Source organism: Stegodyphus dumicola, chromosome X2 (genome assembly GCF_044657685.1).
Source record: "Stegodyphus dumicola isolate Sdum_Otavi_A_Nest chromosome X2, ASM4465768v1".
Taxonomy (NCBI): domain Eukaryota; kingdom Metazoa; phylum Arthropoda; class Arachnida; order Araneae; family Eresidae; genus Stegodyphus; species Stegodyphus dumicola.
In genome coordinates, this window is record NC_140781.1 from 38279658 (window position 1) to 38305777 (window position 26120).

Consider the following 26120-nt stretch of genomic DNA (forward strand, 5'->3'; position numbering starts at 1 on the left):
ATTATAATAACCGGCTGATTAGCATAAGATACTAATCAACTTACACTCAATACTTACAGTTCCTTTTGAGGAAGACTGTTGTTCCGAAATTTCAGTATTCTTCACATAAAATGCAAAGCCAATATGACGTACACCATTTATAATATGAATATTATAAATTAATAATCCTCTAATGAAAGAATTTGCTTTACAAGGCACATGCTCTCTTGAGGTAAGTTGCTTCAGAAAAAATTTAAATCATTATAAGTAAACACCTACCATTATTTGATTCATAGCCTCCAATATTGGGGGTGTTTAGTCCTTCATTGATGCCTGGAATAGGTTCTACGGGAGGGCCTGAAATAAGAAATATGAGATTAGATTAACTGAATACGGTAAAGCTCACGATAGCTGTTAAGGTGAAGAATGCTTTCGCGGAGGACTTTCCAAGGTGAAACTGCCTCGGATTTGAGTTACACATGAAGTAATACCATTAAAACTTAAGTAAGCAGCTGTCCCGTTCGCCTGGGATCGAGTCCGGGCCCAACTCCCAATGTTCAGCGGTCATCACTCGGCCACTGGTCAAATATTAGACACATAAATTTTAAATGCTTAGAACTCATAAAGAGAAACAGCAAAACTATCAATATTTAAAGCATTTCGAAGGCTGTGTTTTATCATAAAGCGGTCTTGAACTTTCCCCTTTTTGTTGATTATTTAGCAAAACACGATGAGCAACGCACTTTTTTAAGGCTTTAAATAAAATAAATTTAAGGCTTTACTTTTTTTAAAACGCACTTTTTAAGGCAATTTTTGGCGTTAACCAAAGGATGGCACAATGTATGTAATGCTGCATTCACAGCAAGTTCTTAATATAAAGGCGAACTCATTTAGTTAATAACCAGTATCACAGGTTGTTTTCAAGAGTAATTCTTCCCGAGGGAAGCCCTGCTTTTAACACATTCATTGCAGCAATAGCGCGCCTTTATCCTTCTGTAAGTTTTGAGAAAAGGATATAATATGGACTGGAGTGCGGTTGAAAATTTAATAAAAAAGTCGTTAGACATACTGCAATAACGTAGAAGAAAACTTTGCGTCCAGGATGTGTTATCTTGTCGCTAGGGATTAACGAATATTCTTGGCAGATGAGAAATCTCGTTAGTAGAGATGAAACTTTTAAAGGTATTTTCAGACTTTGGTTTTAAAGAACATAGTATGTAAATTCAAAGTCTCTGTGTGAAATCAGAAACAAAATAATAACTGAAAAAAATATATTGTTACGAATTTGGTATTTAAAAAGCTAATGTTAGTTCAATTATAAATTAAATGGTTTTATTTCCCGAGCAGTGCAACGCGTGACGAATATTAAAAGAAAGCTAAGCCGGAAAATTGAAAATACAAGAGCGCGTGCATTTAACATTTAATAAATATCTCTTTTTGATTTCGAGAAAGTACTAGAAAATTCTCGCGCGCGATTTTAAGATCTTATAAAAGGAGGAATATCTCTCAGTTCGTAATAGTTAGTTACTTAGTTTGTTGTTGTTTAGAAAACTGCTCTTGTTGACTGTAGGGAATTCGCGGATTATCTTTCTTCAGCTGTTTTGAATTAAGTTCTATTGAACGTTTGAGTTTTTACAAGAGAACTACTGTGCGATATTGTAATTCTGCACAATAATTTGAGAAAATTTAAGCATATTTCTTGTGATAATATAAAATTGTTGTTCATTTTTAATCGAACTTGTGCATTCATTTCGTAACGAACCCGTATGCACGCAAAAATATAAAAGACTTTTTCTGGAAGGAATTTCGATTTTTGTAAAACACTTGTTTTTATTCAGCCTTAGGAAGAAAAATAACTAACTAATTCGGAAGAAGTAATCGGTAGTGATTTATGCGATCCTATGTCTACATTGTCGATAGATGTAGCAAATTCTTCGTCCTGATGAAGGATGACTACAATGCGTGCTGATCGGTTTAATTCACAAAACACGAAATTGATGCTTTAGAAGGTTTAAAAAATTTTGTGTTATTTCCTGAGAAAATTAATTTGATCACAAAGCCCTTAGAGTGCGTAATAGGGCTGGTATTTAATCCAGGCTTCATTAATTTTCTAAATAAAGAAGGCAAGCATTCAACTACTGTCTATTACTTTAAAGTAGGCACTTCAAGACTGTTGACAACCCTTACGATTTGCTATTGTCACCCCTGTTGTCATTAGAGTACAGGATTTATTTTCTCCACGTCATTTGAGACGAGTCAGTCTTCATGAGGAAAAAAATTAAGTGAGCCGACCGCCACTGTTATTTCCCTGTTAAGAATCAAACAGGGCGGCCAAAACAACCTTAAAGTTCATATTTTAAAAAAACAGATTATAGAAACCACAGTCCCCTACGCTTTAAATATTTATGATCTAAAACAGAAATGAAAATAATAATGTAAAAGTCTGTATCATGACGCATTTTAAAGGATTATTTTTATTTCAAGAAGTAAAATCAATAAACACAGATCTACATGGCATGATAACTAAAGACATTTCCCGGCCTTTTACTACTGCAAGGGCTGGTAGCAGACATGTAACTACAATTAAAACAATGTTATAATGACGCAAATTTCCATGTAGTAACATATTTAAATTAAAAAAATTCTATTTTATAGAAATCACTAAATCGAACTTTTAATACAATCCTATATTTATATTTAGGAAAATTTAATATTCATTATCGAAAACAAAACACGAAACGTTTCACAACCAAACAATAAAAACTGAAAATATTTAATTTCAAAATTTGGGATATTGACGTCATTTCCAACTTGTCTTGATGGGCCGGTTAACAAATAAATTAGAATAATTCAAGGTTGATTTTCCCCATAAATGTCATTCATTGACATACTTAAATTCTAATAATGTGTTGTATTAAAGTTCATAATTTATTATTAGTTCATAATTTTGTTACAATTGCTATACCAAAATCATTTTCACAAAGGTATTGTATCATTCCTTAAAGGTTAAAAATACGTTATTAAGATTCACATAAAGGTTTACTATTTTAGAAGTATTATATAATAATCAGACAAAAACTCATTAATTTAGAAATATTGTTAATTTTTAATTTATGGAAGTAATGTTACGTGTTGGTTATGTGCCACTGTGCTCTTCAATTTGTGTATGGCACATGAACATAATCTCCAACTTTAACATGAAACATCTCGATCAATTTTTCTCGCACGAGAGTCGTACGTGTTTGCATTTAATTTGTAAGGTTTCTTTATGTTAATTTAAGTAGTTATTATGATTTAGATCTTTATTGTCATTTCTCCTGCAATTGCTGCATGGGCGATTTCGTGGTTTTTCCCATGTGTAATGTGTATACGAACTAGTTTCCTCTAGAAAATCCTCCAAGAAGTTATCTCTCCCTTAGGCAGAAAGCATTCATGTGTTTTGCCTAATCAAATAAACCAAACCAAAACCAATACATTCTTAACAAAGGTCTGGTTTGGTTTATGTGATTGCGGAAAAGCCTCGAGGGCTAGCTGCGAAAAAGGGAGGGATGTGTTCGTGGAGGGCATTTTAAGGGGTACTGTCTCATATATACTTTACACATGGGGAAAAACCCGAAAACGCCCATGCAGCCAGCCCACTCATGGGATTCGAACCTCGGATTGAAATAAAAGTGTTCAGTGTTTACTGCTCGGCAGTTGGTGGGCCTGAGCCGTATGAAACATTTCTTGACTTGAAAGTATATACTTATGACTGACAGTTGTGAGAATAAAGGACAGGTAAAGACTTTCTCACAACTGTCTTTATTTTCACGATTTTTTTTAACTTCATTTTCACAACTGTCAACAACTTAAGACTTCAAACATTAAAAATGCTTTAAACACGAAAAGTATTCATGTTATAATAATTTTAACTGGAAATTTCAATTTTGTAAAACTTTCAAAATATAACTCATTACATGCTCCCCAATCCCTGTATTTGTATTTAATAAACGGTCATACGCATTAAAAAAAGATTTAAAAAAACGTTTTGACTCTCGTTCAACGAAAACTAACAGAGATATTTAATTTTAAAGCTTGATATTATGCTCCGGAGTTGTGCACATAACGCAGAGCGAAATGCTTCCATTTATATATTAATTAAAAAAAGTGTGAACTAATGCCCAAGTAGAGGCGAAGTTTGTTAGCGTCGAGTTGACGCAGTGTAAATTTTAAAGAGTTAATAAAGGGTTTGAACCCTTCTTCTGTGTAGTTTCCTGCTACTCCAGTACACAGGTAGAAGTTAACCCACCTGGACACTACATTTGGCGCCCGAATTTATACGAACCAGAAAGAAAATGGCCAACGAAGAAGTATTTTCATAAGGCTCAGAAGTGGTAGACCCAATGGTGACCTCCCCGTCAGATGGATTTGGCTTCCTAATACAGACGATGAGGGCAGCAATTAAACCAGCAGTGGTATTTGATGGCAAGATCTTCGTAACCTTATTTTTGGAAGCCCTCGAGACGCAATTCCAATTTTATCCGGTACCGGAAAGGCAGAAAGTAGATATTGCTTGAAGTGCTCTCCGAAGACAGGCGGAAGCTTGGTGGAAATAAATTGGGAAATTCCTACTTAGCGAAGTTCGATCACTCACCTATACCTTCAACAATTTCAAAGGACACTCCTAAAAGCGTTCCCGATAGTTAAAGATCGTGCCAAGCTTGAAGCCGAATTATACAGCTTCTATCAACGCAGGATTGAAGAACTAACCGAAGTTATCCTACGAAAGGTCAAGCTAGTGAATATGCTATACGGTAGAAAACCTGACAATAAAATTATTGAAATTATTACCCTCCGTTCAAGACTTTGTGGAAGTCCGGAATCCGCAAACGCTGCAAGAATTATTCGAATTAGCCGTAAAGTCTCAAAATTGGCGAATAAACAAGATTTTCAGCCCAGATAACTTCGAACATCCGGACCTTTCTGCAATTAGAAACAGAGCCCAAAATTACCAGATTCTAGATAATTTATTGTTTTTTACTAGGTCTACGAATGAAAACTTCTTCGAATATAGGCCAGTCTTCCCAGCCGCACTACGGCTGAGCATTCTGCAAGAGTTGCATGACATCCCGAACTGGTCACCTCGGGGTAAGGAAAACGGCGCGTACAGTACGCGAGGCAGTGTACTTTTCACAACTACAGAAAGTAATAACTGCGTATGTCAGGTCCTTTAAATTATGTTAGCTAATTAACTAAGTTAATTATCCCCCAGCCGGATACCTAAATAGAATTCTCGCGTTTTTTTTGTAATGAAATTCTGGGAATAGATCTTCTGGGCCCTTTTCCCCAAAGTGAGTCAAATAAAAATCGATATATTTTAGTAATTGATGACCACTTCTCTAAATGGAATAATTCCGTTAAAGCGAGCATCGGCTAAATTAGTCTCAGATGCGTTTTTGCATAGGTATATCTTAAAATACGGTGCACCGTTAAAAGTAATATCTGATAATGGTAGGCAGTTTGAAAGTCAAATTTTTGAGGATATATGTAAAGTGCTGGACATACGACATGTGAAAATGGTCCCTTACAGACCAGAATCTAACATCGCGGAAAGAGTGAATAAGACTTTAGTTAAAATAATTAGAAGCTATGTTAAAAACTACCACAAGCGCTGGGATAGCTGCATCGACGAACTGGCATACGCTTTAAGAGCTGCCAAGCATGACACGACAGGAAAAACGCCCGCTGAATTATTTCTGGGTAAGAAGATTTTGACCCCACTCGATAAGCAGGCGAACATCCAAAAACTAATTGATGAAGCGCTGAAAAAATTAAGATATAGCAACACATCGAAAAAAAGTCTATTATGACAGCAAACGCCGCGAAGCAGATTTCAAAGTGTGGGATAAGGTTCTAAAAAGAAAATTCACCCTGTCTAGTGCTCCAGAAAATTTTGTATCGAAGACTGCACATAGGTTTGAAGGTCCTTTCTTATATTGTACAACAGATCGTCGGGGCAGTCATTTATATTACTTCAGATTCAGGCGAAAGAATAAAGGCCAGTCCAGATCAGTTAAAGAAATACTACGACAGAACAGATTTTACTATATTAAATAGTTTTTTGCAGGCTTCCGAGACAGAAGAGGCTACAATAACAACTGCGGTTTCGATCCCAGCCGGGCTTCTACCCCCTGTGAAAAAGAGAATAACCCATGAGATAAGGCCGGAATCAACTCGAAGTATGCCCCAGAAAAGAACGCCAAGACAGATGGAAGCTCCAGCGTAGAAGAAAGTTAAGAATACGTGTCTGCCAGAAGAAAAGCCCCAGCCAAGAACAAGGATGGCCGTTGCGAGGACAAGGTCTCGCAGCAGACTACACCAGAAGAGAGCGAAGCCGCGGTTAACTGAAAGATCGACAAGACCACCTCTATGCAGAATAAAGAGACCTGCTGTTGCCCGAGGCTCTCAACACGGCCCGAAGCAACCAATAATGTCTATTCAACAGTCTTCTGCGATGCATGTTCCAAGGATCAACGTTCCGGCTAATAAACGAAGAAAACAGGAGCCCCCAACAGTCCAGTTCAAAATGCGGATGTATAGATGAGAAAAAAGGAAGGGATAGACCCCAGCCACTGGAGCGAAAACAGCGAATTCGGATTGCAAGTGTGGGCAAACCTAAATGGAATCAGTTCTGCAATAAACGCATGATGAATTACTAGTCAACAAAACACAAATGTTTTATGAAAATTTGTTTTAAGTTCACCATTTTGGCGAGAAGAAAGAGGTCGAGTAATATTTTTTTCTCTCATTTTATCCTCTAATTTGCTAGAAGTATGTGATTGTATAATCTGAAAATATCTATTGCGCTAATATAAAGTAACTGTAAATGCATATTGAATTCTAAAGAAATTAGAATAATTATGTAGTGTGAAAAGTTTCGAAATACGTTTAAAAGTTACTGAAAGAAAATCGTGAATACAGGAAATTTTAGTCAAATTAAATCATTCGTTTCTGAGCGTAAGCTTGCATGTTTCAAAAAAGCCAGAATGGGACTAAGTTAAAATTAAGCATGAAGGTGGACGAAAACTTGTGTCCCTAAAAAAACCGCAATGTTCGGTAAACTTAAGAAAATTACACTAAAATCTAAAGATTTAGAAACTCGAGAAAAAGTTCAATGCTTGTAAACGTAAAGTGTTCTTTACTGCATGTTCAGAAACATGTATTCATAGTTATTCCTTCCAGGACAAGTTTCAGTACCGTAATGAGCAAGAACTATGGAGTCTACAACGAAAAGATGGAGCGGAAAACAAATTATTTGTATTGTAATTTATATCAAAGTTTAGTTCTTGTATGTAAACGGGGCTCATGTCTGCGTTTCTAGAGTTTAACAGTTTGTAACAGGTCTTTAAGGACCTTTATCGAAGTCTGCTAAATTCTGGCGTCGGCAACTGTAGGAATTTATATATATTTTAACTAATAATTAAAATTTTAGTTCAGACTTTCCTATAAGCCTTCATTTCCCTAATTATCAGTTCCAGAATAGTTACATTTGGTAGCGCGGGTGACGTGAATGCGAATTCTGCTTTGAGGAGGAAAATTTAAATGTCGAGGTTTTAGAAGGGAAGTGGGAGAGTTGGGCTCGAGCAGCCGTCTCTACCGTAGGTACAATTTCTGATTGCTCGTTGAAAGTGGCTTAAATGCAATTATCTCCTGCCACTAGTTATAGAGGGGGTCGAAGTTCGATAGCTCGCTGAACCCTGTAGGTTAGTTTAGCTCTTTTAAACATTTCAACTTTTGATTTTCAATTACCATCTTTTCAGTTACCGCCCATGTAGAGGCGAAGTTTGTTAACGTCGAGTTGACGCAGTGTAAATTTTAAAGAGTTAATAAAGAGTTTGAACCTTTCTTCTGTGTAGTTTCCTGCTACTCCAGTATACAGGTAAAAGTTAACCCATCTGGACACTAAAACATTATTTGCATAAATTAAAAATGAAACAATGTTCAGCTTAATAAAGTATAATTATTGGATCACTATTTTAAAGTATAGAATTTAAAAAAGAATAACGCATTTTTAGTTTTAGAAAACTTTAAAATTACTTTTGTAAAAATTCTTTCAATATACTATTTGTAACAAAATTATAAAATATAGAATGTTACATATTAATACATGAAAAAAGAATATCAGTGAATGACATTTAAAAGGATAAAAATCATGATAATAATGTACTTTAGCAAAATATTCTAACTTGCTTGTGCAAAATTCTCTCGCGGGGGGGGGGCTGGATTAGGTAAGTTATTTTAATATGGGGAAGCATAGGGGAACTAGTATCTGTCAAAGGAAAATGATGCCTTCGTGGATGACCTTGGCTCGTACACACGTTATGATAAATTAAAAAATATCAGACACACATAAATCACACACATAAAATGTCAAACATGAAATGGACCACGAGTTATTCTAACATATGTTTTAATCAAACTCTTAAAGCAAGACGAAAAAGACGTCAAAGGTCCCAAGTAATGAAATCACATAGCTCCCTCATTTTACAGGAATTAAACTTTATATGTTTCATTTTTTATAATGAGAATAAATTTTTATTAAATGTAACTAGAGGAACTCAGGGATCGTAAAGTATCGGAAGGAAGTTTCGCAATTGTTACAAAATTAGTTTTTTATTTATTTATTTTATTTTTAAATGTCAAAATTTGAATATTGGCGTCAGTTAAATATTTTTGTAACTGGAAGCATATATTTACGACCAACCGGTATAAACTAAAGGCTACATAATGGATAAGGCGTAGGCTAGACAGAGATCGGATGACTCAAGCACCTGATTGATAAGTTATAATCAGTGAAAAATATACTTGAACCACACGGCGCCAATTTTCGTTCGATACGATAAAGAATCAAAATAATATTGACGCTACAGACCAACTTTCAATTAAAAGATTTTTGTATAATTATGACAAGAATTTTATGAAAGATTTCTCAACACTAAAATATGAAAGATTTTGTTAAACATTCTCATCGCATATATTTTCTGCAAAGTTAAAAAACCGGAAAAGGGAAATAGTCATTATTTTTAGCTAAAAAAGAAATTTATTTTCATAGTGAAACGTGAGAAGATATTTAAGAAAAATTTAGAAGTCTTTTTAGAGCAATTTAACTTGCTTCTTTTTAAAGCTTACTTTTAAAGCACCGCTTTAAATTCAAGACCTTTGGAAAAAACTTTAAACTGACATTAAAAATCAAAATATATTTGTTGAGACGACTAAATACTTTCATCTTTAAAAAAAGAAAAAGCACTGATGCTTCAAAAGTAAGAGATTTTAAAAATGGTAAATTAATATATTGTGTTTATTGCTTTAAACAACATTGATTATACAAGGAGGAGAAGTCTTTCGTTATTTATTGTGTATAGCGTTTTGAGAGAAGGAAAAAATACTTAGATTTGTACAGTGGACTGGTGATATCACATGACTTTATCTAACCGCGTTTAGTAAGACAAGCTAGAACCAGACTAGCTGAGCTAGCCAAAACAGTGCCGGAAGATTTCGTCACAAGATATGTGTGCCTGAACTGAAATTGTTACATTATTCTAATTAGATCCACGATACAGCAGTTTGATAAGAGTCTCACTGATATTCTTTGTATCACTAAAGGATTACATGATTTTAAGAATATTAAGTCTTGGTAAAATGTCTGATGTACTGTTAATTTTTTAACTGAAATACACTTTGTTTCATGTAATAAAATATTAAGATGGCTTTCTACTGTGACCTTAGCAAATCATATGACCTATCTATTTTATTTTACAAATTTAAGACTTTATTAAAGAGAAAACTTGATTTGGTGTAATATTTGCTTATTGCCTTATTACAAAGGACTTACTTTCCAACATGTCGTAGTCCTCGATAATTTCGCAGTCTTCCTGTTCATCTGAATGAATGCAGCGATCTTCCTCCTTTTTTTGAATTTCAGTTAATATATCATCTAAAACTCTCTCAACAATTTTCGTTGTAGTTGTTTCATCTGTAACGAAAGGACAAAAATATAATATCATCATACTTTGTAAAAACATATCATGAAGTTAAAATTTTTTCGAAGGAATATGTAATTGAAATACATACAACTTTAAAAAATAAAACTAATGTAACTTGGATTGATACAAAAATTTAGAATTGTACTTTGCCTAACACTTTACCCCTTAATGCGTCTGAATACAGCGTCTCAAGGCGGCTTTGTGCGGGCTTCTTTAAATACTCGACTTAAAGAAGCTGAAGACGCGGAATTTTATCTAATAACTAAATTTTTAGCCAAATTTTAATTTTATTTGTTGAAAACTTACCAAAATATACATAATTAATAATGATAACACGAAGGAAAAATTTTAATTTATATTTATCTTTGATGTGAAATCTAAATATTCTGCAAGAAATGTCTATTATTTAACTTTCTAACTGAAACTATTAACGGCTATATAGTAAAACTTCAAATTGACCTTTATTCTAAATAGTTATGATTTGTTGATATAACATTTAAATAATTAACTTATACAATTAAATAAAGTATAAAATTGTTGCGAATCTCCAGAAAAAGTTTTCAGGTGGGGAAAAAATTTGAGAATAAATAATATTTTTTCTCTTTCTCTTAGTCTTTAAATTATCTTCGACATATACAGAAAAATACATATATTTATAAGCAAATAATTATATGAACATATACAGAAAAATACATATATTTGCAAGAAAATAATTATAATTTTTTTTTATTTTTTATTTTATTACTTTACATTTTTTTGACAAAATAAAAAATTTTTGAAGAAATTAAATTTTTTAACCAAATTTGAAATTTAGTTCATTAAATGTTTATCAAAATATACATGAATAATAATAAATATAGATTTACTTTTATTTTCGATCTGAAATCAAAAGAGTCTGCAAGAAATTTCTGTTAATTACACTTTCCAACGCAAATATTAAAATTTAATTCGCTAAAAATTAAAATATCAGACTGACCTTTATCCTAAATAATTCTAGTACGTTGATGTAACAAATAATAGTTTACTTAAACTAAACAAACTAAAAAAGCTTTTGAATCTTCAAAGAAAACTTTCGAAGTGGGAGAAAACTTCAGATTAAATAATGACAACTTTTCTCATTCTTTAATTTATTAGTTTTTTTATCACATACAGAAAATATACTGTTACGAATTTTTCAAAATGTATAATGAAAGGTCTGCAGAGAATGAGGCTCTACCAGAAAAAAAAAAGGTTACAGCAGCAAGTCTATGAGGCAAATAAATGGCTGTCTCGCTAAACTGGCGAGATATCGGCAGACTAACGACGATTTTGGAAACTAATTTCAGTCGCGAAATTTCGCGAAGAATCGCGGAAAGTCGTCAAACTTGACGATCATTTGGCGTCATTTTGGTGCAGTCCCTGTAAAAGTATAATTTCTACTGTAACTGAATAACTAACTGTAATTGATCCCTATGTGTACCTGTAACTGTATCCGGCCCCTATGCATAACTTCAATCGTATATGCTTTTCAGTAATTTCGATAACTAGATGGTACTACAGGGAGAAACTATATAAGACCGAAAGCATCAGTTTCTCAGTTGCTTAGTTCAGCGTGAGTTCGGAGTATTCTGCCTTTTTTGATGGGTTTTGCATTGCACTTTGTTTAACGTCCTTAGTAGTTTGAAGTGTAACTACTTACTGTGCTCTGTGATACTGAGAAGAGCTGTACGAGTATTTTTGTGGAAACTTCCAGAACTGTAAAGTGTTTCTTTTACTACCACCATAAAGCGCTACAGACTACCTGGCAGCAAACTACCCATTTTTAAAAGAGTTCTGTCTGAAACTCTGACCAATGAAGAATCACACCTGAAAAGTTGCTCCAACCAGATGCAGCTTGAAACTTTTACACAAACTGTCATAAAAAGTTTACAGAGGTGCTGTGATCGCACAAGTAATGCTGCATTCACAGCAAATTCTTAATATAAAGGCGAACTCAACTCATTTAGCTAATAACCAGTATCACAGGTTGTTTTGAAAAGTAATTCTTCACGAAGGAAGCCTTGCTTTTAACACATACATTGCAGCAATAACGCGCCTTTATCCTTCTGTAAGCTTGAGAAAAGGATATAATATGGACTGGAGTGCGGTTGAAAATTTAATAAAAAAGTCGTTAGACATACTGCAATAACGTAGAAGAAAACTTTGCGTCCAGGATGTGTTATCTTGTCGCTAGGGTTTAACGAATATTCTTGGCAGATGAGAAATCTCGTTAGTAGAGATGAAACTTTTAAAGGTATTTTCAGACTTTGGTTTTAAAGAACATAGCATGTCAATTCAAAGTCTCTGTGTGAAATCAGAAACAAAATATTAACTGAAAAAAATATATAAAAGACTTTTTCTGGGAGGAATTTCGATTTTTGTAAAACGCTTGTTTCTATTCAGCCTCAGGAAGAAAAATAACTAACTAATTCGGAAGAAGTAATCGGTAGTGATTTATGCGATCCTATGTCTACATTGTCGATAGATGTAGCAAATTCTTCGTCCTGATGAAGGATGACTACAATGCGTGCTGATCGGTTTAATTCACAAAACACGAAATTGATGCTTTAGAAGGTTTAAAAAATTTTGTGTTATTTCCTGAGAAAATTAATTTGATCACAAAGCCCTTAGAGTGCGTAATAGGGCTGGTATTTAATCCAGGCTTCATTAATTTTCTAAATAAAGAAGGCAAGCATTCAACTACTGTCTATTACTTTAAAGTAGGCACTTCAAGACTGTTGACAACCCTTACGATTTGCTATTGTCACCCCTGTTGTCATTAGAGTACAGGATTTATTTTCTCCACGTCATTTGAGACGAGTCAGTCTTCATGAGGAAAAAAATTAAGTGAGCCGACCGCCACTGTTATTTCCCTGTTAAGAATCAAACAGGGCGGCCAAAACAACCTTAAAGTTCATATTTTAAAAAAACAGATTATAGAAACCACAGTCCCCTACGCTTTAAATATTTATGATCTAAAACAGAAATGAAAATAATAATGTAAAAGTCTGTATCATGACGCATTTTAAAGGATTATTTTTATTTCAAGAAGTAAAATCAATAAACACAGATCTACATGGCATGATAACTAAAGACATTTCCCGGCCTTTTACTACTGCAAGGGCTGGTAGCAGACATGTAACTACAATTAAAACAATGTTATAATGACGCAAATTTCCATGTAGTAACATATTTAAATTAAAAAAATTCTATTTTATAGAAATCACTAAATCGAACTTTTAATACAATCCTATATTTATATTTAGGAAAATTTAATATTCATTATCGAAAACAAAACACGAAACGTTTCACAACCAAACAATAAAAACTGAAAATATTTAATTTCAAAATTTGGGATATTGACGTCATTTCCAACTTGTCTTGATGGGCCGGTTAACAAATAAATTAGAATAATTCAAGGTTGATTTTCCCCATAAATGTCATTCATTGACATACTTAAATTCTAATAATGTGTTGTATTAAAGTTCATAATTTATTATTAGTTCATAATTTTGTTACAATTGCTATACCAAAATCATTTTCACAAAGGTATTGTATCATTCCTTAAAGGTTAAAAATACGTTATTAAGATTCACATAAAGGTTTACTATTTTAGAAGTATTATATAATAATCAGACAAAAACTCATTAATTTAGAAATATTGTTAATTTTTAATTTATGGAAGTAATGTTACGTGTTGGTTATGTGCCACTGTGCTCTTCAATTTGTGTATGGCACATGAACATAATCTCCAACTTTAACATGAAACATCTCGATCAATTTTTCTCGCACGAGAGTCGTACGTGTTTGCATTTAATTTGTAAGGTTTCTTTATGTTAATTTAAGTAGTTATTATGATTTAGATCTTTATTGTCATTTCTCCTGCAATTGCTGCATGGGCGATTTCGTGGTTTTTCCCATGTGTAATGTGTATACGAACCAGTTTCCTCTAGAAAATCCTCCAAGAAGTTATCTCTCCCTTAGGCAGAAAGCATTCATGTGTTTTGCCTAATCAAATAAACCAAACCAAAACCAATACATTCTTAACAAAGGTCTGGTTTGGTTTATGTGATTGCGGAAAAGCCTCGAGGGCTAGCTGCGAAAAAGGGAGGGATGTGTTCGTGGAGGGCATTTTAAGGGGTACTGTCTCATATATACTTTACACATGGGGAAAAACCCGAAAACGCCCATGCAGCCAGCCCACTCATGGGATTCGAACCTCGGATTGAAATAAAAGTGTTCAGTGTTTACTGCTCGGCAGTTGGTGGGCCTGAGCCGTATGAAACATTTCTTGACTTGAAAGTATATACTTATGACTGACAGTTGTGAGAATAAAGGACAGGTAAAGACTTTCTCACAACTGTCTTTATTTTCACGATTTTTTTTAACTTCATTTTCACAACTGTCAACAACTTAAGACTTCAAACATTAAAAATGCTTTAAACACGAAAAGTATTCATGTTATAATAATTTTAACTGGAAATTTCAATTTTGTAAAACTTTCAAAATATAACTCATTACATGCTCCCCAATCCCTGTATTTGTATTTAATAAACGGTCATACGCATTAAAAAAAGATTTAAAAAAACGTTTTGACTCTCGTTCAACGAAAACTAACAGAGATATTTAATTTTAAAGCTTGATATTATGCTCCGGAGTTGTGCACATAACGCAGAGCGAAATGCTTCCATTTATATATTAATTAAAAAAAGTGTGAACTAATGCCCAAGTAGAGGCGAAGTTTGTTAGCGTCGAGTTGACGCAGTGTAAATTTTAAAGAGTTAATAAAGGGTTTGAACCCTTCTTCTGTGTAGTTTCCTGCTACTCCAGTACACAGGTAGAAGTTAACCCACCTGGACACTACATTTGGCGCCCGAATTTATACGAACCAGAAAGAAAATGGCCAACGAAGAAGTATTTTCATAAGGCTCAGAAGTGGTAGACCCAATGGTGACCTCCCCGTCAGATGGATTTGGCTTCCTAATACAGACGATGAGGGCAGCAATTAAACCAGCAGTGGTATTTGATGGCAAGATCTTCGTAACCTTATTTTTGGAAGCCCTCGAGACGCAATTCCAATTTTATCCGGTACCGGAAAGGCAGAAAGTAGATATTGCTTGAAGTGCTCTCCGAAGACAGGCGGAAGCTTGGTGGAAATAAATTGGGAAATTCCTACTTAGCGAAGTTCGATCACTCACCTATACCTTCAACAATTTCAAAGGACACTCCTAAAAGCGTTCCCGATAGTTAAAGATCGTGCCAAGCTTGAAGCCGAATTATACAGCTTCTATCAACGCAGGATTGAAGAACTAACCGAAGTTATCCTACGAAAGGTCAAGCTAGTGAATATGCTATACGGTAGAAAACCTGACAATAAAATTATTGAAATTATTACCCTCCGTTCAAGACTTTGTGGAAGTCCGGAATCCGCAAACGCTGCAAGAATTATTCGAATTAGCCGTAAAGTCTCAAAATTGGCGAATAAACAAGATTTTCAGCCCAGATAACTTCGAACATCCGGACCTTTCTGCAATTAGAAGCAGACCCCAAAATTACCAGATTCTAGATAATATATTGTTTTATACTAGGTCTACGAATGAAAACTTCGAATATTGCCAGTCATCCCAGCCGCACTACGGCTAAGCATTCTGCAACAGTTGCATGACATCCCAACAGCTGGCCACCTCGGGGTAAGGAAAACGGCGCGTACAATACGCGAGGCAGTGTATTTTCCGCAACTACAGAAAGTAATAACTGCGTATGTCAGGTCCTTTAAATTATGTTAGATAATTAACTAAATTAATTATACCCCAGCCGGATACCTAAATAGAATTCGCGCGACTTTTCCTAATGAAATTCTGGGAATAGATCTTCTGGGCCCTTTTCTCCAAAGTGAGTTAAATAAAAATCGATATATTTAGTAGTTGATGACCATTTCTCTAAATGGTTAGAAATAATTCCGTTAAAGCGAGCATGGGCTAAATTAGTCGCAGATGCGTCTTTGCATAGGTATATCTTAAAATACGGTGCACCATTAAAAGTAATAACTCATAATGGTAGGCAGTTCGTAAGTCAAATTTTTGAGGATTTATGTAAAGGGCTGGACATACGAGATGTGAAAATGGTCCCTTATAGGCCACAATCTAACATCGCGGAAAGAGTGAATAAGAATATAGTTGAAATAATTAGAAGCTATGTTAAAAACTACCACAAGCGCTGGGATAGCTGCATCGACGAACTAGCATACGCTTTAAGAGTTGCCAAGCATGACACGACGGGAAAAGCGCCCACTGAATTATTTCTGGGTAAGAAGATTTTGACCCCACTCGATAAATTATTTTCCGTCCAAGAACGGGAACCTTAATTTAAGCAGGCGAACATCCAAAAACAAATTGATGAAGCGCTGATAAATTAAGATATAGCAACACAGCGGCAAAAAGTCTATTATGGCAGGAAACGCCGAAGCAGATTTCAAAGTGTGGGATAAGGTTTTAAAAAGAAAATTCAGCCTGTCTAGTGCTCCAGAAAATTTTGTGTCGAAGTTTGCACATAAATTTGAAGGTCCTTCCTTATATTGTACAACAGATCGTCGGAGCAGTCATTTATATTACTTCAGATTCAGATGAAAGAATAAAGATCAGTCCGGATCAGTTAAAGAAATACTACGACAGAACAGATATTAATATATTCAATAGTTTTTTTGCAGGCTTTTAAGACAGAAGAGGCAGCAATAACAACTGCGGTTTCGATCCCAGCAGCGCTTCTACCCCTTGTGAAAAAGAGAAGAACCCATGAGATAAGGCCGGAATCAACTCGATGTATGTCCCAAAAAAGAACGCCAAGACAGATGGAGTTCTAGCGACGAAGAAAGTTAAGAATACGGAGTCTGCCAGAAGAAAAGCCCCAGCCAGGAACAAGGATGGCCGTTGCGAGGACAAGGTCTCGCAGCAGACTACACCAGAAGACAACGAAGCCGCGGTTTACTGAAAGATCGACAAGACCACCTCTTTGTAGAACAAAGAGACCTGCCGTTGCACAAGGCTCTCAACACGGCCCGAAACAACCAAGAATGTCTATGCAACAGTCTTCTGTGACGCATGTTCCAAGAATCAAAGTTCCTGCTAATAAACAAAGAAACGAGAAGCCCCCAACAGTCCAGTTCAAAAAGCGGATGTATAGAGGAGAAAAAGGGAAGGGATCGACCCCAGCCACTGGAGCGAAACAAGCGAATTCGGATTGCAAGTGTGGGCAAACCTACATGGAATCAGTTCTGAAATAAACGCATGATGAATTACCAGTGAACAAAACACAAAGGATAAATGAATTTTCAATAAATCCTATTTGTTTGTAAAATTACATGTTAATCTTTTAGTACGAAGTTTCATGTTCAAGTTAAATTCCTCTGCGGAAGACTAAAGTTAGTTCAGTTTTATTTGGTGAAAGCACAATGCTAATTTGTAGAAATTTAATGTTATTGCAAAGAACGAGTAGTTTATGTATTGTTTGTCGAAAGACTATTTATGTTAACACGCCAAAAGTTCTGGCCGTATACAAGCAACTTTATTATTACTTCGTAATGAAAGTTTGTTTTAGGTTCACCCTTTTTTCGAGAAGAAAGAGGTCAAGTAATATTTTTTCTTTCATTTTATCCTCTAATTTGCTAGAAGTATGTGATTGTAAAATCTGAAAATATCTATTGTGCTAAGATAAAGTAACTGTAAATGCATATTAAATTCTAAAGAAATTAGAATAATTATGTAGTGTGAAAAGCTTCGAAATACGTTTAAAAGTTAATGGATGAAAAGTTAATGAAAGAAAATCGTGAATTCAGGAAATTTTAGTCAAATTAAATCATTTGTTTCTGAGCGAAAGCTTGCATGTTTCAAAAGCCAGAAGGGGACTAAGCTAAAATTAAGCATGAATGTGGACGAATACTTGTGTCCCTTAAAAAACTGCAATGCTCGGTAAACTTAAGAAAATTACATTAAAGTCTAAAGAGTTCGAAACTCGAGAAAAAGTTCAATGCTTGTTAACGTAAAGTGTTCTTTATTGCATGTTCAGAAACATGTATTCATAGTTATTCCTTTCAGGACAAGTTTCAGTACCGTAATGAGCAAGAACTATGGAGTCTACAACGAAAAGATGGGGAGGAAAACAAATTATTTGTATTGTAATTTATATCAAAGTTTAGTTCTTGTATGTAAACGGGGCTCAGGTCTGTTTTTCTAGAATTTAACAGCTTGTAACAGGTCTTTAAGGACCTTTATCGAAGTCTTCTAAATTCTGGCGTCCGCAACTGTAGGAATTTATATATATTTTAACTAATAATTTAAATTTTAGTTCAGACTTTCCTATAAGCCTTCATTCCCCTAATTATCAGTGCCAGAATAGTTAAATTTGGTAGCGCGCGTGACGTGAATGCAAATTCTACTTTGAGGAGGAAAATTTAAATATCAAGGTTTTAGAAGGGAAGTGTGTGTATGTGTGTGCGTGTGTGTGTGATTATGGCAAAGCCTCGAGGGCTATCTGCCTAAGATGAGGGATGCCTTCGTGGAGGACTTTCTAAGGGAAGCTGGCTCGTATACATGTTACACATGGGGAAAACCACGAAAGCGCCCATGCAGCCAGCCCGTTCGCAGGATTCAAACCTCGGACCGAACTACCAGTGTTCAGCGACTTTACCGCTCGGCCGCTGGTGGGCCCAGAAGGGAAGTGAGAGAGTTGGGCTCGAGCAGCCGTCTCTGCCGTAGGTACAATTGCTCATTGCTCGTTCAAAAAGTGGCTTAAATGCATTTATCTGCTGTCACTAGTTATAGAGGGGGTTCGACGTATCTCGCTGAACCCTGTAGGTTACTTTAGCTCTTGTTAAACATTTCAACTTAAGAGTTTCAATAATTACCTGCTTTTCAGTTACCGCCCAAGTAGAGGCGAAGTTTGCTAACGTCGAGTTGACGCAGTGTAAATTTTAGAGTTAATAAAGAGTTTGAACCTTTCTTCTGTGTAGTTTCCTGCTACTCCAGTATACAGATAGAAGTTAACCCACCTGGACACTACAACGTTATTTGCATAAATTAAAAATGAAACAATGTTCAGCTTAATAAAGTATAATTATTAGATCACTATTTTAAAGTATAGAATTTAAAAAAGAGTAACGCATTTTTAGTTTTAGAAAACTTTAAAATTAGTTTCGTAAAAATTCTTTCAATATACCATTTGTAACCAAATTATAAAATAAAGAATGTTATACATTAATACATCAAAAAAGAATATCAGTGAATGACATTTAAAGGGATAAAAATCATGATAATAATGTACTTTAGCAGAAAAATTCTAACTTGCTTGTGCAAAATTCTCTCGGGGGGGGCTGGATTAGGTAAGTTATTTTAATATGGGGAAGCATAGGGGAACTATCTGTCAAAGGAAAATGATGCCTTTGTGGATGACCTTGGCTCGTACACACGTTATTATAAATTAAAATATATCAGACACTCATAAATCACACACATAAAATGTCAAACATGAAATGGACCACGAGTTATTCTAACGTATATTTTAATCAAACTCTTAAAGCAAGACGAAAAAGACGTCAAAGGTCCCAAGTAATGAAATCAGTTAGCTCTCTTATTTTACAGGAATTAAACTTTATATGTTTCATTTTTTATAATGAGAATAAATTTTTATTGAATGTAACTAGAGGGACTCAGGGATCGTAAAGAATCGGAAGGAAGTTTTCGCAATTGTTACAAAATTAGTTTTTTTTTTTTGTTGTTGTTATTTTTAAATGTCAAAATATGAATATTGGCGTCAGTTAAATACTTTTGTAACTGGAAGCATATATTTACGACCAACCGATATACACTAAAGTGTACATAATGGACAAGGCGTAGGCTTGACAGAGATCGGATGACTCAAGCTCCTGATTGATAAGTTATAATCAGTGAAAAATATACTTCAACCAAGCGGCGCCAATTTTCGTTTAATACGATAAAGAAGCAAAATAATATTGACGCTACAGACCAACTTTCAATTAAATGATTTTTGTATAATTATGACCAGAATTTTATGAAAGATTTCTCAACACTAAAATATGGGAGATTTTGTTAAACATTCTCATCGCATATATTTTCTCCAACGTTAAAAAACCGGAAAGGGGAAATTTTCATTATTTTTAGCTCCAAAAGAAATTTGTTTTCATAGTGAAACGTGAGAAGATATTTAAGAAAAATTTAGAAGTCTTTTTAAAGCAATTTAAGTTGCTTGTCACCGCTTTAAATTCAAGACCTTTGGAAAAAACTTTAAACTGACACTAAAAACCAAAATATATTTGTTGAGACGACTAAATACTTTCATCTTTAAAAAAAGAAAAAGCACCGATGCTTCAAAAGTAAGAGATTTTAAAAAATGGTAAATTAATATATTGTATTTATTGCTTTAAACAACATTGATTATACAAGGAGGAGAAGTCTTTCGTTATTTATTGCGTATAGCGTTTTGAGAGAAGGAAAAAATACTTAGATTTGTACAGTGGACTGGTGATCTCACATGACTTAATCTGACCGGGTTTAGTAAGCCAAGCTAGAACCAGACTAGCTGAGCTAGTCAAAACAGTGCCAGAAGGTTTCGTCACAAGCTATGTGTGCCGGAACTGAAATTATTAATTTATTCTAATTAGATCCACGATACAGCAGTTTGATAAGAGTCTGACTGGTATTCTTTGTATCACTAAAGGATCACATGATTTTAAGAATATTAAGTCTTGGTAAAAAGTCTGATGTACTGTTAATTTTTTAACTGAAATACACTTTCTTTCATGTAATAAAATATTAAGATGGCTTTCTACTCTGACCTTAGCAAATCATATGACCTATCTATTTTATTTTACAAATTGTAAGACTTTATTAAAGAGAAAACTTGATTTGGATTAATATTTGCTTATTGACTTATTACAAAGGACTTACTTTCCAACATGTCGTAGTTCTGGCTATTTTCCCAGCCTTCCTGTTCATCTGAATGAATACAGCGAACACTGTCCTTTTTTTGAATTTCAGATAATAAATCTTGCAGAAATTCATCAACAGTGTTCGTTATATTTTTTTCATCTGTAACGAAATGACAAAAATATAATAGCATCATACTTTGTAAAAACAGATCATCCAGTTATAATTTTTTCCAAGGAATATGTAATTGAAATACATACAACTTTAAAAAATAAAACTAATGTAACTTGGACTTATACAAAAATTTAGAATTGTACTTTGCCTAAAACTTTATCCCTTAATGCGTCTGAATACAGCGTCTCAAGGCGGCTAAATACTCGACTTAAAGAAGCTGAAGACGCGGAATTTTTTCTAATAAATAAATTTTTAACCAAATTTTAATTTTATTTATTGTATACTTATCAAAATATACATAACCAATAATGATAACACAAAGGAAAAACTTAAATTTATATTTATCTTTGATGTGAAATCTAAAGATTCTGCAAGAAATGCCTATTATTTAACTTTCTAGCTGAAACTGTTAACGGCTATATAGTAAAACTTCAAATTGACCTAATAAATTCTAAATAGTTATGATTTGTTGATATAACATTTAAATAATTAACTTATATAATTAAATAAAGTGTAAATTGTTGCGAATCTCCAGAAAAAAGTTTCCAGGCGGGGAAAAATTTTGAGAATAAATAATATTTTTCTCTTTTTCTTAGTCATTAAATTATCTTCGACATATACAGAAAAATACATATATTTGTAAGAAAATAATTATAATTTTTTTTATTTCTTATTTTATTACTTTACATTTTTTGACAAAATAAAACAGTTTTGAAGAAATTAAATTTTTTAACCAAATTTCAAATTTATTTCATTAAATGTTTATCAAAACATACATGAATAATAATAAAAAATAGTAGAGGAAGAAATACAGATTTACTTTTATTTTCGATCTGAAATCAAAAGAGTCTGCAAGAAATTTCTGTTAATTACACTTTCCAACTCAAATATTAAAATTTCAATTCGCTAAAAATTAAAATTTCAGACTGACCTTTATCCTAAATAATTCTAGTACGTTGATATAACAAATAATATTTCACTTAAACTAAACAAACTAAAAAAGCTTTTGAATCTTCAAAGAAAACTTTCGAAGTGGGAGAAAACTTCAGATTAAATAATGACAACTTTTCTCATTCTTTAATTTATTAGTTTTTTTATCACATACAGAAAATATACTGTTACGAATTTTGCAAAATGTACAATGAAAGGTCTGAAGAGAATGAGGCTTTACCAGAAAAAAAAAAAAAAAAAGGTTACAGCAGCAAGTCTATGAGGTAAATGAATGGCTGTCTCGCTAAACTGGCGAGATATCGGCAGACTAACGACGATTTTGGAAACTAATTTCAGCCTGCCATTAAACAAGCTCTCAGAATAGCTGAGTGTCCGAGAAATCTTTATCATACATTCGCCGGTTATCTTAAGGAATGCTTTTGAATCATTGCCCGTAACCAGGGTAAAACCACCAAAGTGTAACAACGAGTCTGTCCCCATGGCTCATGTGCGGGCCCTATACTTTGGAACGTAACTTTCAATTCTGTTTTAATTGCCAACTAGCCATACTACGTACACCTTATCGCATACGCGGGCGACGTGACATTTCTCGTCAAGAGATGCATTCGGGACGAACTCAAGTAAAGGAGTACGAACATTTGTCGTCAAATTACATCCCTACGTCACACCCTTAAACTGCAGATTTTTGCAGAAAAGTCAATGGCTCTGATAATAGCTAAGCCGCGTACTAGCCTCACACGGAAACCGTGCATCAAGGTTGAGGGGAAGAGCATCAACATCATCCTGGAATTAAAATTTCTAGGGCTTATATGGGATAAGGGACTGACAAGAATCCCTCATCTGCATTACTTAAGAACTAAAACTGAAGCCGTAGCACGGATGGCTTGCTAATTACAAGGCGCAACATGGGGACCTCCCCCCTCCCCAAATTCGCAAAATTGTTATTGAGAAGATCATCCGTTATGCAGCTGCCGTCTGGGATCAGCCAATGAGGGGTCGAAACCAAAAACAATTTAAGAATGACGAATTTATGAACTCTTTTTCAGCAACTTAAATTGCTTTCCAACAAATTAAAGATATTTGAAGAAAGATTCTTAACTTAAACTACAAATAAAAGGATATTTAAATAAATAATTTCTTCTTAACAAAACAGCACTGACGCTTTAATAAAAGGCGATTTTAAAAATGGTAAATTAATATGTCGTATTTTTTACATACTTTAATCAGCACTCATTATGCGAAGACAACAAGTCTTCTGTTACTTATTTGTTTTATTACGTTTTGAGAGCATGAAAATACTTAGCCGTATACAAATCTCTGTTTATCTCACAGGACTTTATCTGACCGGGTTCAGTAAGCTAAGCTATGTATTAGACTTTAAGACAGTATAGGAAGATTTCGTGAAAAGCTATGTGTGCTGGAACTGAAATTGTTAATTTATTCTAACCAGATTCTTGACACAGCAGCTTGAAAACAGTTTCACTGATATTCTGAGTATCACTAAAGGATCGCGTAAGAAATTATATAAGTTCCTGGAAATAAATATAATGAATTGTTATTTTTCATTTTGCTCATGTAATATCGTATCAGAATGGAGCTCTACTTTGAAGTTATCAAATCTTAATTCCTCTGTGTTTGTTTCTTATTAAAAAGAAACTTGATTTCATGCAACAGTTGCTTCTAACAAACAATTATGACTCACCTTCTAGGAAGTCAAATTCAGTCTGACATTCTTCTAAACATTTTTCATTGGCCGAATTTACAGATTCAACTTCAGTTGAATGAACAGAATGACGTTCCTGTTCCTCCTCTTTTTCTTCGATTTTAGTCAGTACTTCTTCTACGAACTGTGCAATTTCGTCCATTCTTACAATCTAAGGAAAAAACACTAAAACATTTCAGTATATTTGCTTAAAACATAACTTGAAGTTATAAATTTTGTTGATAGAGTATGTAATTTAAATACATAATATTTCAAAAAATAAAAATAATGTAATTAGTTTGTTGGGGATCAAAACAAAAATCTTGAATTCTACTTTCCGCAAACATCTCTAATATGTCTGAATAATATGTTTTAAGGCAGTGGTCTGAAACTCCAATTTAATGTAGGACGAATGCACAATCTAAAGCAGCTAAAGTGGTGAATTTTTTTAATAAATAAAGTTTTAACCAAATTTAGATTTTATTACTGAATACTTAGCAAAAGATATATAAACAATAATAAAAACGCAAAGGAAAAAATTCAAATTTATATTTATCTTCGATGTGAAATCTAAATATTCTGCAAGAAATGTTTATAAATTACATTTTCTAATTCAAACTATTAGCTGCTATGTATTAAAACTTCAGACTGATCGTTATTCTAAATACTTCTGATTCGTTGATATATCCAATAAATAATTAGCTTTTAATTTAAAAATTAAACAAATTGTAAAAGCGTTGCGAATCTTGAGAAAAAATTTTCCAGGTCATAAAAAAACTCGATAATAAATAATGACAACATTTTTTTCTTTATTTATTAAATTTTTCTTCGACATATAAAGGAAAATAATTATATTTGTAATCATATAATTATAAACATTTTTTATTTCTAACTACAATTTAATGCTTTTTCGATTCCTTGAGCTCTGGAGAAAAATTACTAGAATCTTTATCACGATTACTCAGATTATTAGATTTATTACTTAATCTTTATTGCTTATCTTTATCACGGATTTCAGATGATCAAGAAGAGGAGAAATTACCTTTATCACGGAATGCAGATGATCATTAATAGGTTTCTTTCCATACGAGTTAATAATTTTCAACTTCGAATACAACTGCTCAGACAAAAATGTACTCCCGGACAAAGCAACTATTTTTACTACAGCAATTAGTTAGTAAGCATATTTATAGTTTGACAAGTACGAATAATAGTTAATCAAATCTGTACCTTCAAATCTTTGAATAATATTTATATTACACTGTTGATTAATAAGCTTCAGTTTTTAATTTTCTTCTGAGTTATTTATGTTCGATTTTAATGGTAATAAAAATAATAATATAAAATCTTTAATGTTATTTTTCTCGCATATTCGTGAGATTTTTTATTTAAAGAAGTAGAGACAGATCTAAAGATGTAGGAAATGTACGAAAGATATTTTTTTCAGCTGTGTATCCAGTAATTGATGTTTAACTTTCATAGCTTTAATCATAATCAAACATGTCAGTGATAAATTCATTCTTTCCTTGCAGATTTTTATTAAGAACGGCCCACCAGCGGCAGAGCGGTAAAGTCGCTGAACTCTAATAGTTCGGTCCGAGGTTCGAATCCCGCGAGCGGGCTTGCTGCATGGGCGTTTTCGTGGGTTTCCTCATATGTAACGTATATACGAACCAGTTCCCCTTAAAAAGTCCTCCAAGAAGGCATCCCTCCCCTTAGGCAGACAGTCTCGAGGCTTTGCCGAAATCACATAAACAAAACCTTTATTAAGCATGTTTTGATTTTGGTTTGGTTTATTTGATTATTTGATTGGTTTATTTGATTAAGCAAAGCACGTGAATGCTCTCTGCCTAAGGGAGGGATGCCTTCTTGGAGGACTTTCTGAAGGAAACTGGTTCGTATACACATTGCACATGGGGGAAAGTACGAAAACGCCCATGCAGGCAGCCCGTTCGACGGGATGAAAATTAAAAATTGGAGAGGAGTCACTGCAAACAGAAGACGCTAGAAGGAGCTTGTGGTACAGGGACGGAAGCTGCCTTGCACTGCTGGGCTTGTGATGAAAAAGAATTGATGAAAATTTTTGTTCATAATTGGTAACCGTATACCAACATATGTGTGGCGGACGATCTTCGTTCTTATTCTCTTTTTATTATTCTTATTTTCTTTCCCCCCTCCCCTCTAGTTACGAGAAATGTTAGGAGACCCTTGCTTGAAATTGTGGTTTCAGTTCGCAAGAGATCAAATTTTTATGTTTCAAATACACTTTTGACTTACCTAAGTCGAAATGGTTATAGTGACACGGACGTCTTTGATTGTGGCGATTGATATGTATCT

General features: G+C 33.8%; 1 protein-coding gene across 1 annotated transcript in view; it reads right to left on the reverse strand.

Moving 5' to 3' along the window:
* LOC118187747 (uncharacterized) overlaps positions 1–26120 on the reverse strand; it is a 143758-nt gene that overhangs the window by 72638 nt on the left and 45000 nt on the right. Inside the window, exons 2-5 of the mRNA XM_035358025.2 lie at positions 23784–23955; positions 20978–21118; positions 9851–9991; positions 259–336 (exon numbers count right to left, since the gene is read on the reverse strand). Coding sequence (XP_035213916.1) covers positions 259–336; positions 9851–9991; positions 20978–21118; positions 23784–23946 — 523 coding nt within the window. The 5' untranslated portion in view covers positions 23947–23955. The remainder of the gene's footprint in view (positions 1–258; positions 337–9850; positions 9992–20977; positions 21119–23783; positions 23956–26120) is intronic.